The sequence below is a fragment of the Coturnix japonica genome, chromosome 5 (assembly GCF_001577835.2).
Source record: "Coturnix japonica isolate 7356 chromosome 5, Coturnix japonica 2.1, whole genome shotgun sequence".
Lineage (NCBI taxonomy): Eukaryota > Metazoa > Chordata > Aves > Galliformes > Phasianidae > Coturnix > Coturnix japonica.
This window is the reverse complement of record NC_029520.1, coordinates 50,797,039-50,813,305: the sequence shown is the minus strand read 5'-3', so window position 1 is coordinate 50,813,305 and position 16,267 is coordinate 50,797,039. Positions and strand designations below refer to the sequence as shown.

The 16,267-nt window shown below is 43.8% G+C and overlaps 1 protein-coding gene across 3 annotated transcripts in view; it reads left to right on the top strand.

Annotated features, from left to right (window-relative positions):
• Positions 1–15,339, top strand: part of TMEM260 (transmembrane protein 260) — a 61,443-nt gene extending 46,104 nt beyond the window's left edge. For all 3 annotated transcript variants that reach the window (XM_032444849.1, XM_015865879.2, XM_015865882.1), the window contains 12 exons: positions 4,691–4,868; positions 6,253–6,366; positions 8,207–8,386; positions 9,788–9,828; positions 10,010–10,093; positions 10,474–10,591; positions 11,165–11,337; positions 11,970–12,141; positions 12,879–13,027; positions 14,025–14,201; positions 14,774–14,827; positions 15,159–15,339. In XM_032444849.1, coding sequence (XP_032300740.1) covers positions 4,691–4,868; positions 6,253–6,366; positions 8,207–8,386; positions 9,788–9,828; positions 10,010–10,093; positions 10,474–10,591; positions 11,165–11,337; positions 11,970–12,141; positions 12,879–13,027; positions 14,025–14,201; positions 14,774–14,827; positions 15,159–15,324 — 1,606 coding nt within the window. In that variant the 3' untranslated portion in view covers positions 15,325–15,339. The remainder of the gene's footprint in view (positions 1–4,690; positions 4,869–6,252; positions 6,367–8,206; positions 8,387–9,787; positions 9,829–10,009; positions 10,094–10,473; positions 10,592–11,164; positions 11,338–11,969; positions 12,142–12,878; positions 13,028–14,024; positions 14,202–14,773; positions 14,828–15,158) is intronic.
• Positions 15,340–16,267: the final 928 nt, after the last annotated feature.

Sequence of the window (16,267 nt, the reverse complement as noted above, 5' to 3'; positions counted from 1 at the left end):
TCCCAACCTTTGGTTGGGTGCCTCTTGCATGTGCTGGTAGTGTTTGAGGCCCCTTGTTGGTCATGGTGTCTTGGGGTCATCCTACATGAGGAGCTCAGTGTGACCCTACAGAGCTCTAGTGGTGGTGGCTTCACTGCAAGCCTCTCATCCCATAGAGGATGTGTAAGAGGATGTGGGCAAGATCACCTTCCTTAGCCAAAATTCTTTCTGCATCAGTACTCCTCAGACAGTTCTGACAGTCCCTTCTTTTTGTTTGTGATGTTCCTGTCTCTTTGCATGCTTTCTATTATTATCATCTCCTTGTGGCCGTGAGGACTCCATCAGGATTGGCGAACCGAGCTGGGTTCTGTGCTGCCTCATCCTCCAGTGCTGGGATTGGAGGCTGCAGGCATAGCTCAAGTGGCTCTTGAGCATGAGGTCCTTAAGGAAGAATAAAATCTGGGTTGCTATTCCCTGTAGTACCTGTGCCGGCTGTTCAGGGCTGAGAGCAGGAGAAACCAGCTTTTGTCTGTTGAGTGTTTGTGACAGGCAGACCCAGAGGGACTGGCGTTTGGGGGGATGATTGTCAACACTTCGGTCCTAAATTTATGTTTGATTTTTATTTGTTTTCTCCTTTAAAAAAGTAGTTGTTCTGATTAGAAGAGACACTTAAAATAAGGCTGTTGAGTCTTCTCAGTCCTGTTCTCCTTTGGCTCCCCTTTAGCAGGAAGAAAATGGGGAAAAAAAATCCATTCAGTGATGGAGATGGTTAAAAGCAGGAGAGTTGTTCCTTATACCCAAAAGTGTTTAAAAAGAAAAATCAACACAGATCGGCTACCCTCTAAAGTTTGGGAGGAAACAGAAGGCAGAAATAATCAGCTTATTTTAGTAGATAGGTGTTTCCAGTGTTTAATACATTAGCTTCAAATATAAAATGTGGTTTGATTAGCTGACTTTTCTTAAGAAGCCAGTGCACTGAAGATTGCATTTAACTAAAACATTCCAGTTAAGTTCCAATTCCTGTACCCATATAGCTTTACCCAAATCGTTTAATAGCTTCTTGCAAATGACTAAATACAAAGTTTCAGGCATTAATTTTTAAATAAATAGCAAAAACACTAAGATGTTTGTTAACTCAGCATAGGTAGAACCTGTACTCTTGGCTTAAGAGATAGTTTTACCAAACTTAGGACAGAGGCTGAATGTTGAATGTTGAACAGAACTGCCTGTTGACACGTCTTAGCGATTACCTGCAGATGGAAAGTCTTGCAAAGACACATTTAAACATCCAATCTGAATTTTCCTTGCTGTTTTAACGCTTAATATGAAAACCTGCAGCCCCAGTACACCTGACTAAAGGTAGTCTGTGTTGCCTGTGTCCTTGGTGTTGAAACCCAGGTATGTGTTCTAATATTCTTGCTCCTGAAAACTAAATATATTTTTAGACTTTGATATTTAGGGATGCCATGGGAAAATACTTCTCACAAAGGACAGTGTGGATTCTTCTTTGCTCACTGTTTCTGCCCCTCGTAGCACATTATCGGGTGATGGGAATTTCTGCCCATGTTCATAAGGTTCCAGTTAGTCTGAATGTCCCAGAGCTTTTGCTGTAGTTACATCTCCTTCATCTCTTATGTTCAACTTGTTCCACACCATAACGTGACTTACTCATTAAAATACCATTTGTGTCTCTCTTTAAAGGAGTTGTTGCCTGCAACATGTTGTCACCAACAGCATCTTCACTTGTAGATTGCAGTCCTGCTTTGCAAATCCTTTCATCCTCTTAGTTTCATGCTTCGTGAAACTTAGTTTCATGCTTTCATGCTTCTTAGTTTCATGACCTCCAGTCCAGTCTCCGTCATTTTGCTCTTCCAGTTCTTCCTTTCTCTATTTTATTCTTATCTTCATGCTTCTCCCACTACCAGGTACATAGGAAACCTCATGTGGGTCACGTTAGCTCAGCCACGAGGCAGGTTTCATTGCGTTTGGGGCCAGCATTGTGTGGTATAGCTGTGTGAGATTCATTTCTGCTGGTGCTGCTTTGCTCCATCACCTGTTGTCTTGAGTAGAGCTGCTGTCTTATTTTCTGACAGTTAGGTTTTGATTGGAAATACCTGATATTATCACTAACAGTTCTCAGAGTGTTTCCTTCTGAATCATCAGTTGTAAATGAATCATAGAATCATAGAATGGCCAGGATTGAAAAGGACCACAGTGGTCATCCAGTTTCAGCCCCTGCTATGTGCAGGGCTGCCAACCAGCAGCCCAGGCTGCCCAGAGCCACATCCAGCCTGGCCTTGAATGCCTGCAGGGATGGGGCATCCACAGCCTTCTTGGGCAACCTGTTCCAGTGCGTCACCACCCTCTGGGTGAAAAACAAGTTCTTAGAGAGAACTTGTTCCTTAGCAGGAAGCTTTTCCTGGAAGTTTCAGTGGAAATTAAAGATGATGTCAGCTCTTCTTCCCAAAAGCCTATGGGTTGTGCCAGTGTTGGATTCTGAACCTGCACTACTTCGGGGCTGGAAGGTGAGTAGGGGTGTCCCCTGCCCACATAGCTGGGATAAGGCTTTTAAGCTTTGAGTTGAGTAACTTTTCCATAAGCCTTGTTTCATGAAACTTGAAGCATAGTTTGAGACTTTTTATCAGGGGATGGGAGTTCTTCAATCTCATTTGAACTCTACTAAGATGCTCTTTTCTAGGGAAGACGAAGAAAACTGGACAGTGATTGAGAAGATTGCCTGAAATTCTGCTCCTCTTTCCCACGGTGTTTGAGAAAGTTGTTTTATCTTTTCTACTGTGTTTCCCTGCAAGAATTTCAAGTGGATTTACAACCCTATTTCTTTATAAGTTTTTGCTGGTTAAGGGAAAGTCTGTCATGTCAGGCTGCCTTCGTAGGAGGATCAGTGGAGCAGCACTGATGCCTGTGAAAACCTCTATGTGGTTGTGTGACTTGAAACTTTATACTAATGCTCTTGGAAAACCTGTAATAATTGACACATTTAGTTACTAGTGAGCATCCAGTTTATTGAAGATTTCGAGATGGAATTTTGTGCCAAAAAAAACACTTAAATAGCAACTTCTTCATCACAGTATGGTCGTAATGTGGCTTTTATTTTGCTGAGTGCCATGGGTATTGAGTGACAGCTCCTTGTGCTGAATGCTCAGACCTGTGTAGAGCTCTGTGAAGTTCACGCACTGCAAGTGTCCTGCAATGTCCTGCAGTTGCAGATCTTTACAAAGAAGATAAATGAGTTCTACTTTGCAGATATCTTTGGGGCAGCCACAGGCCATCCAGCACAACCCATGTTAGGAGAAGTGAAGGTCAGGTCTTTCCACTTCCTTATCCTAATCATCTTCTCCTCATGGATGCCATCTCTCATTCTTAATGGTTTACAGCTCCCAGTTTTAACTGCGTGAGTCCTCTGACATCTACAGAAATGTGTCAGCTTTTCAGCCTGCTGGAAGAGCTTAGATTGTTTTGGGAAAGTGAAAGAAACTTATGATGAAGGAGAGGAGAGATTGCTTTCTCAGAATCCCTTTTGTCCCTTTTTGCAAGGGCTGTAGGTTCTGTTTGCTTATCTCCATCTACTTCAGTTATGTTCTCCAAGGAACTCTATAAGCTACTCTTCCATGGATGCCTCATCTTTGATGGGGAGAACGAACCATGCAGTAGGGGATACGGTCAGTGTTCAGGTACTAATGATCAAGCTGATGATTCAGCCTGAGAAAGAGGTTGACTAGAATATACTACTTTTGTTTTAAACCTGCTGGGAATATTATATCTAAATGGAAATATGCATACCTGGGGTGGGATTAGAAAAACACCAATCTGTATAGAGCTTGAGATTTTCTAGAGAGCAGCTTTAACCATAGTCATGGCTATTAGTCCTTGGAGGAGACTTGGCTGAGCTGGTTGTGCTACCCTCCATCCCATTCTCCCGGGTGACTTCCTATGGGACAGACCTCTGAAACAGCCAAGCTTCCAAAGAGCTCAAAGACCAGCACCCATAATGCAACCAGCAAAGTGGGTGCAATGGGATTCCTGGGCTAAAACCGACCTCTGGTTTCCCCAAGCTCATTTGGGAACAAGAGCTGAAGTTCATCTAGCTGGAGATGGCATCCACTGTCCCCTCTCCCTGACTCCAGTAGGTACCTCTCCATCCCAGGGCTATGGATGCTGCAATCCCTGCCTGTCCCTGAGACAGTCCAACCTGCCCTAGGAAAGCTCTGCTAATGCTGTCCATCACCAATAGCTCTAATCCACTCTTTATGCGGGGCCTCAATGAACTTAAGGCTGCACCACTGTTCATGTGTCCTCCAGCACAGAGCATCCCGTTAGAGGCATGACTCTCTGGCTCAGCGTACCATGACCTGCTGTGTCATTGCTCATCAAGGTTTTGGAACTGAATTGAATACCAGGAGTTTTTGTGGTGTTTGTGGAGAAAAAGCCAGCTTGGCTCACCAGTATTTGGTGCCTTGCAAATACATGGGATGGCTAAGGTGTGCTATTCCTAATTGCAAACCACTGCAAAGAAATTATTAGGGACGCATTAACCATATAATGTTCTGGAAGGATGCTGGGTGGCAGTCATAATTTCAGCTGCTATAGTGTTTTTTTAAAAAATAATAATAATAAAAAAAGGACAATAAAGTAGGCTTTTTTTTTTTTTTTTCTGTTGGAAAAGAAGATTTCATGTTATCTGTGTTTGCAGGCTTTCTGGCTCATATGCTGGAGGAATCCTTGCTGCGGGGGTGTTTTCATTTTCTCGTCTAACATGGCAGTGGTCCATCACGGCGGAGGTTTTTAGCTTAAACAATCTGTTTGTGGGGCTGCTTATGGCTCTTACCGTGCATTTTGAGGAGGCATCCACTGCAAAAGAGAGATCAAAGGTAAAACATCTCAAGCAAAGTGAATTGTTCTTTATTATTATTATTATTATTTTCAATTAGTTATGACGAGTCTGTTTAATTTTCTATTCATTTAGTCCTGATTCAGTTTGGTTTAAGCAAGAGAGGGCAGATTTTGGGTCTGAGCTCAATGATGTTGATCATTGACCCATCTGGAAATTGCCAAACATTTTGAAACCTGTGCACTTTGCTGAAGGGTTTTGTTGGGACATGCTGGATGGGCATTTTTGTGTTGCTTTACACGTAGAGGATAGAAATGGAAAAAGCAAAATCATTTCCATCTAAATGTTTTAGCACAAAGTTTAATTTTCTGCATCAAAGACTCAATGTAGGCTGTGAGCATTCAAGGTTTTGTTGGTAGAACAGTTATTTTTCCCAAGGGTAAATAGATACGTCTTACAGGAAAATTCATCTAGTCAGAAAAACCCACGTTTCTAATGAAAAACAGAAACAGCCGATTTTTCAGTCAGTCCTGTGCAGTTCAGTGTATACTCTTTTGAAATGAAAAGTACCCCTAAAATAATGCTATTATTAAACACAGAGACGTTTCATGCTGTATTTACTACTTTGGGAACAGGCCGGGTGGTCAGATGGTTTTCACTCACCAGCCTTGTTCTTTCTGCTTTACTTTACCTGAACATCTGATCTCTCCTCTCACTGACTTGCCTGCTATGACTCCTGTAAATTGTGTGAATAAAAGGATTTTTGTTGGGTTAACAATTAGAATTTCAGGAGCCCGCAGTGGTAGTTTACTCAGCTTCACGAGTTATCACCTAACATGTTTTGCCACTGGCTAAAGAGTCCTTGGAGTTCTTGGAGTTCACCAAAGAACTTTTAAGGTGTCCCAAGTCCTACAGGGCAGCTCTGAAGACCACAAAGATTTTATCTGATGTTATAGCAGGTTTTCCTTTGACAAACCAACATCCGGTGTTAAATTCTAATTAAAAACTACCAAGTGATCCCATCTCCACTCCAAGGCAAAGGATTACACCTCACATGCCATTCAGTCACTGGACACGTTATCTCTGTTATCAGAAAACACTCTGAAATGAAATTATACTACTGAGTGATACTGTATATAATTCCCTTTGCTTAGCGAGTTTGTGTAGCCCTGACTTTAGCCATCTGTGCCTGCACAAGAGGACGGAATTAACTCCTGTTATATCTCCGTACATAGAAATGGAATAATTAATTTTATGGCATGGAAATTAACTGAAGTAACCTGTGTTGTTTGTGTTACAACTGACCACTGCTCACAGGTGTATATTGCATTATTCTCTAGGTGTACCATGGGCTGCATTCATGCTGCTTTTGCAAACTGAAGAGTAATTATAAGCTATTTGCTTGTTTGTTTTTTCCCTTTCAGATTGCTAAACTTGGTGCCTTTTGCTGTGGCCTCAGTTTGTGCAATCAGCACACGATAGTGCTCTATATTGCTTGTATTGTACCTTGGGTTCTCTTCCTGCTCTTCAGAAAGATGGTGCGTATTTTGCTGACTCGCGGCTGTTTTAGCTTTCTTTAAAGCACTGTTTTATGATTGGAGATGAGTTTCTCTGTGTTGATTCCCTGGTAGTAGCAAATGAAAGCTGCATTGACTTGTTGTCTGTCATTGTGTGACCTGCAAGAGTCCCTTTTGGAGAGGGTCCAGAGGAGTGCCATGAGGATGATCTGGTGGCTGGAGCACCTTTCCTATGAAGACAGGCTAAAGGAGCTGAGCTTGTTCAGCATTGAAAAGGCTGCAGGAAGACCTCACTGAGGCTTTCCAGTATTTAAAGGGAGTTTATAAGCATGAGGGAAATCAACTTTTTACACGGGTAGGTAGTGGCAGGATAAGGGGGAATGGTTTTAAACTAAAGGAAAGGAGATTTAGGTTGGATGTCAGGCGGATTTCTTTACAGAGAGAGCGGTGAGCTGCTGCAACAGGCTGCACAGAGAGGCTTTGGATGCCCCATTCCTGGAGGTGTTTAAGACCAGGTTAGATGAAGCCCTGGGCAATTTGATCTAGTACTTGATTTAGCAGCTGGCATCCTTGCCTGTGTGTTGGTGATCCTTGAGGTCCCTTCCAACCCAAGCCATGATTGTATGAACTCTCAGATGAGGCACCTTCTACCATGAGATGACAGCTGGGCAGGTTTGTGCTGGGATGCTCCTGCCTGTATTTCTGCATCCTCAGCCTGGCAGATCAGGTGTGGTTCTTCACAGTGGCACAGCTTATAGCTAAGCCTAGAGTGAAGAATGTGAACAGCAGGAGATAAGATGCAGTTCAGACAAGCTTGATTCAAAAGTCCAGTGCTTCAAGCAAAAGCCCTGCAGACTTCCTATTCCCTTTAGCAAAGTGATGGTTCCTGCAGTGTATTTTTCTTCTTTAAACATAGTTGTTTTTTTAACCAGGGAGGTGCACAGAGCTCTGTGATTTCCAGCAGGGAGAATGCTATTGCAATGCAGCGTTCCTGTGAAATACCTTAGACAGCCCAGAAAAGCATGCTGCAGAAAGCCACCTAGTAAAGAGATATTTGATCACAAACAGCGCCTTCCAGTTAAAAATAAATCTAAAATAAAGCCAGTCTTCTAAAGAAATTTTGGCCACCAACTTTATCCGGCTGCTTTCTCTGCTCCGTAGGTCGTTGCTTTGAATGCTGAATGGTGTCTATTCCACATAACCCCAAATTCTGAGCAAGTGTTTGATTGACAGGACGGTGGCTAATGATAAAGCAAGCGTGCAATATTCTAGGGTGGGATTTTCCAAAGCACTTAAAGGAGTTAGGCACAGAAGTCCCTTTGAAAGTCTTGTCTTCCTGACCCCTTAGGCAGTCTTGAAAATCCCAACCCAAAAGTTGGCCTATCCAATTTAGCCAGTGTAATCACGATAAAGTAAATGGCAAAACTGACTCCTGATGATGGTGATGATGTGTGTAGTTGTACTAGAGCAGCATTTTTTTTTTGCCAGATGGAATACCAGCCAACTCTTAATCGCTGCAAAGTGGGTTATCTCAGCCTTGCAGTGCTTCAGCCATCTATGCATGTCATGCCATGATTTAAATGTGAAAGATGCAATGAGTATGATACTCATGAGTCCTAGCTAATATTATTTGCTTCACTTAAATTTCACCCTGCCATGCAAAGGAGATCAGTTTGATGCAGTTTCCTAGTAATCCACAAAATCGTAAGGTTTAACATAGCATTTTGTAGGGACTTACTATAAATTGAGAGATCAGCTCTGTGTAAATATATTTGATGTTTTTTCTTTATCTGTTCTTGAAGTTCCAGCACGATTAAACTAAAATAAACATTGTTATGCAATATGACATATTTTGGTGCAGGAATTGTCCCTAGGCCATTTGCTGAAGTTGGGTTTATGCTTCTTGGCTGGTTTGCTGCCTTATCTCTATCTGCCGGCTTCGTCCTACCTCAGTCGAGCCCGTTGGACATGGGGAGACCAGACGACTTTTCGAGGATTTTTGACCCATTTTCTCAGGGAGGAATATGGGACATTCAATCTGGTAAATAAAGTTCATTTTCTACGTGGCTTTCTTTGGAGTGACATGGTAGCAGGACCTTTATGTTCATGGTGTTAAGCAGCTCAGAGATGAAAAAATTGGGCGTTTCTTTTAAAAACAATTCTCTGATTTCGACCTTTGGATCGGTCAGATTTTCTGGTTATGGGTTAGATGGCTGGGAAAGAAAGACCTGATTCTCTTTGTCCTTAAGGAATGAGCTGTATCATTTATTGGGGGCTGTCCAGGTGTCTCATATTTACAAAAAAGAGATTCCTCTAACTTGCATCTCAGTAATGTTGCATTGAAGTGAATGGGAACCTCGGAGTCCCTTGCTCTGAATTATTCTGTCTGCTTTGTGCTCTTGCAAAGAGAGGAAGATACGACGTGACTGTTTACTTACTGAGTGTAGGATTTGCATCTTTCTGCTTCAGTCCCAACTTAGATGTTGGGCTCTGGCAACCAAAGGAGAGCAATGCCCAGCACCCCTACTTTCCATCCTAAATCAGAGATTTCAGTGCAGAAGGCTGAGAATAAAAGAAAGGGTTGTGTTTTACATCACCTGGTGCTCCTACGGGCATGAGATCCACCCTCTGGTTGAGGGAATTGGGCTTGTTTAGCTTGGAAAAGAGAAGGCTCTGGGGAGACTTCATTGTGGCCTTCCAGTACTTGAAGGGAGTGTCTAACAGGAGGGGAAACAGCTATTTATGAGAGTGGCCAGTGATAGGACAAGGGGGAATGGTTTGAAACTGAGACTGGGGAGGTTTAGGTTGGATCTTAGGAGGAATTTTTTCCCCCAGAGGGTGGTGACGCACTGGAACAGGTTGCCCAAGGAGGCTGTGGATGCCCCATCCCTGCAGGCATTCAAGGCCAGGCTGGATGTGGCTCTGGGCAGCCTGGGCTGCTGGTTGGTGACCCTGCACATAGCAGGGGGTTGGAGCTGGATGAGCACCGTGGGCCTCTGCAACCCAGGCCATTCTAGGATTCTAGGATTGACCTTGGATGTCTTCTCCAAACAGGCAAGGAAGTAGAAATTGAGGCCCACATGGTGCTCCCAGGATGTGGGGAGATGTCCCAGGTCACGCAGATACAGTGGAGTTCACAGCTAAGCCATATGATGTGCTCTGGTCACAGATTAATGAGTTGGGTTCATCTGGGTGGTGAACCACACACCATTTGCAAAATGTAAAACAAAAAAATGGGAGGGAAGTTTTGCAGTGAAGGTTCAAGTAATTTGCTGTCTTTGGTTCTGCTTAAGCAATTCCTGTTCCCTGTGATTGCTGTGGTATGATTTTAAGTAGCTCTAGAGCAGCCCTTTACACTCAGGGCTCTGCAGGCAGAAAGCAGAAAGACTTTTCTCCAATCAATGTGTGGGTTTCTCATGGCTTTTCTTTCTTTTTAATCCAGGCCAAGTCCGAGACCGGATCCAGTATGAGAGAGATGCTGATGTGAGTAAAGTCATGACCATTCCACTGCTGGGGATTCAAAATCCTGGCTTCTTCCTGTTTCTCGTATACTCAACCCCAGCAGAACAGGAGTGTTGTGCCATACAACTGCCCTGTTTTCTTGCTGCACTGAGTGCAGGCACTGAATTGAGGGTCATGCAGACATGCACCGGTTTCCCCACAGCTTCCAGCTGGAGCAGATGAGATCGGAGCTGTCTCTTCCTGTCCTCGCCCTGGCTCTCATGGCCTGTTTCAGCACAGCACTGCCGTAAGTTGGAGAGGAATATTTGCTCCCACCTGCATTTCCTTACTGGCTGAGCATGAGCTTTAGGTGCTTTCTCTGCCTTGTGCCACAGGGAGCTATACTGCTTCCTTGGGCAGAGATTTCAGCTGTTATCCTGTATTACTGACAAAGAGCAAAACAGCCCTGCATCTGATTACCCTGTAACTCTGTAGATGCCTTAAAAAGCTTGAGATCCAGATGGCTGCATGCTCTGAAAAGCAAAAGTTTCATAAATTGCAAAAGTAGAGAAAGACCCACCAGCTCCTCGCATTAAATACATTCAGATATGCACAGAGACAGCTGTCTTCATGCACATATAACTTTTTCCTACTCGTGCCACTATAGTGCTGTGTTATCTTTTATAGGATAAGGCAACAGAAATCACCCGTCATTTGTCTCTTCACTGGAATGCTCTGTGTTTATTCACTCTTCTTCGCCTGGAGAGCAAATTTGGATGTTACAAAGCCTCTGTTTCTGGGAGTGGTAAGTTTCACTCTGAAAATTGCTCTGGGGTGTTGGTTTTTGGAAGCAGCCTCGTTCATGCTTCGTTGGCTGATGGGTCCCTTGCAAATCAAGAGCAGGTGGTTGTCTTGGAGATGCACAGGGTGTAAACACACAGCTACATTTTCTGTTCCCGTTTAGATGAGGAAGCATAAATATGTTTTCTGGGCATTGAGATAGATTATGTGTGTTTAAGAGGAAGAATTAGGAGGAAGTTTTTCCCCCAGAGGGTGGTGATGCACTAGAGCAGGTTGCCCAAGGAGGCTGTGGATGCCCCATCCCTGCAGGCATTCAAGGCCAGGCTGGATGTGGCTCTGGGCAGCCTGGGCTGCTGGTTGATGACCCTGCACATAGCAGGGGGTTGGAAGCAGATGATTGACATGGTCCTTTTCAACCCAAGCCATTCTATGAATAAAGGAAAGAAACTTCTTTCCTTATGCTGTCTGCTCTTCAATTGTGAGCTTTTCAGCTGGGAGACTCCCACTCCAAAAGTGTAGACTTGCATCCCAAGGAAGCATTGCCACATCAGCTGGCATTTACCACCTTGTGTCCTAGGTGGAGAGGTTCTGGATGCAGAGCAATGCGGCTGTGGCAGTGCTGGCCGGGCTGGGACTCCCTGCTCTTGTGTCCCTTGGAGGTGCTGTGCTGCAGGGCAGCCGGGTGTTGCCATGGCTGGAGTGGCTTTCTGCTGGGGCTCTCGTCACTGCTCAACTTTGGGCCAACTATAGGTAAGACATCCTCTGGGGTATCACCTTCTCTTTTCCTATCCTTTACTTCAGGTTTCCTGGTGCCTAGTACTTTTTCTTATTTTTTCTTTCATATTTTTATGAATTACATGTTGTGATCTTCCTTATTCCATAACCAAACTGAGAACTCTGCAGTGGGTTAGGTAAAAATCAGCATAGTAGTAGGGCTGCTCAGGTGGAGCTCACAGGCTCCATAGGCAGAAATCCTTGCTTTGCACATCCACTGGCTAATCTTAATTAAAAGTGTTCAGAGGGTAGGAAGGGTTTCAAATACCTACAATGTAGTGGCACTTCCATTTCCAGCTAATAAATCTTTAGGTTTAGCCCATGAAGAAAAATCAGCTAAAAAGGATCAGAATTGAGATAAATGTATGCACTGTATGTGTGTCCTTCTGCATAACTGTAGTGGTATGACTCTGGTTCTAGCTTCTGGGGAACAGTAGTCTAAAGGCTTCAAGTTTGTATCTTGTATGTGGACATGATGCTGTTTAGCCAGATCTGACCAGGGGAAAGACCTCACCACTGGATGCTTATTGCATAAAATTGTTCTAAAGATGGGCAAAACCATGCAAGTGCCTGGCTTTGAGATGCTCTTTTTCATCTGTTTCCTTAAGCGATTGTGATCAGAGCAATAATGACATCGTTGATAAGTTTGCAAGAAACCTGCTGTCCTCTATGCCAATGGGTGCAGTGATTTTGCTAAGAGGAGACTTACCTGGGAACGCCCTTCGTTACCAGCATTATGTTGAAGGAGTGAGGCCAGATATCACGTTAGTGGACCAAGAGGTAGGTTCAGAAGGTGATACTGAAGGAGACAACATGGCAGATATCCAATTGTTGTACAGGGCTGATGTTTACCTTGCTGAGGAAGCTTCATCCTTTCTGTGTTCAGAAAATTGCATGTTGGGAGCAGTCTGGAGGGCTGAGGGTCAGCCAGCACCTCTTGGGCAATGGGGCTTTGTGCTTTTTCACTAGGTCTCTGCCATGTTGAAGCTCATTTCTTGAGGTCTCCTATGTTATTTTGGTCCAGCAAAGGTGCTTGTGGAGACTTCTCTCTTTTTTTTAATTCAAATGGAGATGCTGTGTCTCCTGGGGTTGTGGTTGCGCTTTTTTTCCCCTGAGTAATGGAAAGAGAAGAATCCTCTTTGCAGAAAGACACAGCTGTACTTCTACGAGCACATAATCATTGCAATTAGCTTTCCAACAGGGGACTGTGATTTTGGTGAAGCCTTCACCCAATGCCGCATGTCTAACCAAAGCTCTCTTGTGTCTCCTCACAGCTGTAGCTATTTTGTGTTTCCATAGAGTTCTTCTCAGTGGCAATGATTGCGTTCCTCCAAGTAGAAGCCACTGCTGGTTTGATCTGATGGCCCGGTCCTCCTGGGTCACTGCTGAGACGAGAGAAAGCCCTTATTGAATAAATGGAATCATTATTCACACAGAAGGCATTTCTACAGCTGCTAGTTTAAAATGGATGTAAACTGTGCTTCTTATTTTAATTACAATAATGTTTTTGGTGATAGATGATGACTTATGAATGGTATTTACCCAAGCTGGCAAAGCATTTACCTGGTGTTCATTTTCCTGGGAACCGGTGGAACCCTGTGGAAGGAATATTACCCGATGGGACGCTCACTTTTAATCTCCACCATTTCCTCAAAGCAAACAAACAGTAAGCATTTCTTTCATATGTAACAGCTTTCCTAAAATCTTCAACCTTTTTCCTCTTGAAATTGTTTATGGAACAGCTTGGTGCTGCATCCAAAAGACCAATTTTCTCTACTGACTTCCTCCCCAGTGGTGAGATTATTTTTGCAATTAAAGCAAATATCTGCGCAGAAGTAAGTCCATCCAGATATAATGTTGTTCAGCACTGTTGAACAATACTATATCTTGCTGAACAAGGTGTAATAATTCTCATTGTTTTGAGGTAAGTTTGGATTTTAGGAAGGAAAAATAAGGTTTGTTGGTTTGTTTTTGCTGACACAATTCATCACACACACAAAAAAAGAAACATTCCTGTGTACTCAAAATGATGATGGTTGGAGAGTAAATTGCTGCAGCTTCTCCTTCCTAAGCATTGTGGCCAAGTGATTAGCATAGAATGAATGTATTCCAGGAATAATCATCATATAAAAATAGCTTAGTAAGAGTGGAGAAAGGATTAGATACTCCCATGAATAAGAATAGCATCTGCATTTAGACTAGCTGGGGTGAGTGTGGGGAGGCAGACAAGCAGGGCCAGGTGCTGTTGGGACGAAGTGGGCTTCTCCTGCTTTGACATGGATGTAAGGTGTGACACAGAGAGGACCTCTCCCCTGGAGGTCCCTTCTACTCAGGTGCATGAGGTTTGTAGTACCATGGGGCCATTTGTCTGCAGAGCTGTTCAGCAAATTGCCCCAGAGACGTGCATGTACCAATGTGAGATGCTCTGGGTGGGTACCCGTGCTTTAGAAAGTAATAGAATCATAGAGTTGTTTGAGTTGGAAGGTACTCTTAAAGGTCATCTGGTTCAGCTCCCCTGCACTGAACAGGGACATGTACAGCTGTGCTGCTTGAAACCTGTCTGCTGCACCAACATGGGTTGAGTGGGCAGCTCAAGCACGTGGGATTGCCCAGGGCCTGTGACATGGCTTCACCATTCCTCTCTCTGTTCCTTTTTTTGGCAGTAAAGAAGTGTTTGTCTGCATTGGTCTTCATGAAGGGGACTCAACGTGGAGGAGGAGTTACTCACTTTGGCCATGGGGTACCTGTGAAAAGTTGGTTCCATCTGACGCTGTCTTTGACCCAGAAGAGTGGATTCGTCTGACAAGAAATCTCTATAACTGGACTGAAGAATATGGGAGGTATGAGGCAGAGGCACAGCTCTGTGCCTTCCTGCTTGCTATTCCTCATGACCACACCCATTGCAGTGTTAGAGAAATTAAATGTGGGCTTTAATCTTAATGCTTTGTGTTTCGGAACACATGATAGCTATGCATGTGTTGGGTATGGGCTTTTTTTTGCTACTGTTAAAAATAAAGAGGACGTTTCTAGTCAACTGTCAGGTCCAATTCTGATCCTAAAACTTAACTGGGAGCCCAAAACCATTGAGGACATGGGACACCCAAAGCTTTAAATGTTGTAGGCTGAGCTATGAAGGGGTGGTAAAAATCATCTCTCACTTTGTGGATAGCTGGGATGCTGTGAATCACCTGATATAAACACCAAAGGCTCCTCATGTGCAGGGAGAGGAATAAAGTTTTATGAATGACTGAGGATCAGCTGAATTCCCTGCTGTCAGAGCCGTAGGCTTCATGACAGGTTTTCTGCTGCCTGGGAGGTCTGTTGCTGCTTGGGTTAGAAGGGATGATTGTGCGGGGAGCAAAACACAGTGACATGGATCTAATGGCTGAATTTTATTTGAATTCCCATTTAGTTTCAAGCCCTCTTCCTGGGAAGCTGTCGCCAATGAGGAGATGTGGCAAGCCAGGTGATGCTCTTTTGCTCCCCAGTGCATGGAAATACACACCAAAACAGGCAGCCTGATGGTGCATGGCCTTATTGGATCTTAATGTGCCAAACTTCAGAAGGAAAGCAATGGTTTCATTCACCTAAAGGTTCTGCTCAAAGCATCTTGATGAACAGAGGGTAGTTTGGGCATACAATAGAAAGAAATCTGTATCACTGGTGACTTGAAAAAATCTTGTTTACTGTCTCATACAATTAAAGAGCTTTATGGACACGTTGAAGACGTGATCAGGGATGTGAGCTGGTTATGTTAAGCAGTTGCTATGATGTGTTTTCTTCTCTTGTTCTCCTAGGATGAAAACAGCTTTCTTTATATTTGGCCTTGCAGAAACTGCCAGTGTGCCTGCAGAAATGAAATCACGGCTGTACACATTGGCATACACTGTAAGTAATATATTTTGTTACAAATACTGTCTGCAGTCTTCATCTGTTTTTTTTGGTTTTTTTTTTTTCCTTTAATTCTTTTGACCACATGGAAATATTGCAGTGTATCTAGATAGGCTGTCCTGTAATCTGCATTCTCTCTCACTCATCCAAATCAGTAGCATAGCAGATTCAAAGAGATTTGTTCAGGGATTTTATCCATTCCTGCTTGCCCTCTTGGTCACGGAGGATGCCAAAAGCTAACCAGTCAACACCCTCCTTTTGCTATAATTATGTTGTCTGCGCTGGGCTCCGAACTCGTGCCAAGAGATTGCTTGTCCTAACGTCCCCTCTATGCACTTGTCCTCTCTGTCATTACACAGTCGTGCATCTGAGCCAACAAGTGTAAAATCCGACAGTCTTCTCACTGCAAATTAATTCTGCTGCATTTCACAGCAGAGAATGACACACGTAAGCTGGTGTAGGTATCTCAATAAATGCTGCACTGCCAGAGATGCCAGCAGATGCACGAAATGATCAGTGTGTGTCAGCAGAGAGGAGATGTTTTATATCCCAGCAAACAGTCTGTAAATAGCTTCCTTTAAAATTTTGCCCATTTCTCTGTCATTTTTGCTGTTCTGTTCTGCGATGTTCCCAGGCATGATGTTGAGCTTATCAATATTGATGCTTAGCAAACCCTCCTATGCAAACTCTTCTGCTGTGAGGAAAGGTTGAGGGAATTGGGCTTGTTTAGCTTGGAGAAGAGAAGGCACCGGGGATACCTCATTGTGGCCTTCCAGTGCTTAAAGGGAGCCTTTAAACAGGAGAGGGAATGACTGTTTATGAGGGTGGACAGTGATAGGACAAGGGGTAATGGTTTGAAACTGAGACAGGAGAGGTTTAGTTTGGATATGAGGAGGAAGATTTTCACCCAGAGGGTGGTGAGGCACTGGAACAGGTTGCCCAAGGAGGCTGTGGATGCCCCATCCCTGCAGGCATTCAAGGCCAGGCTGGATGTGGCTCTGGGCAGCCTGGGCTG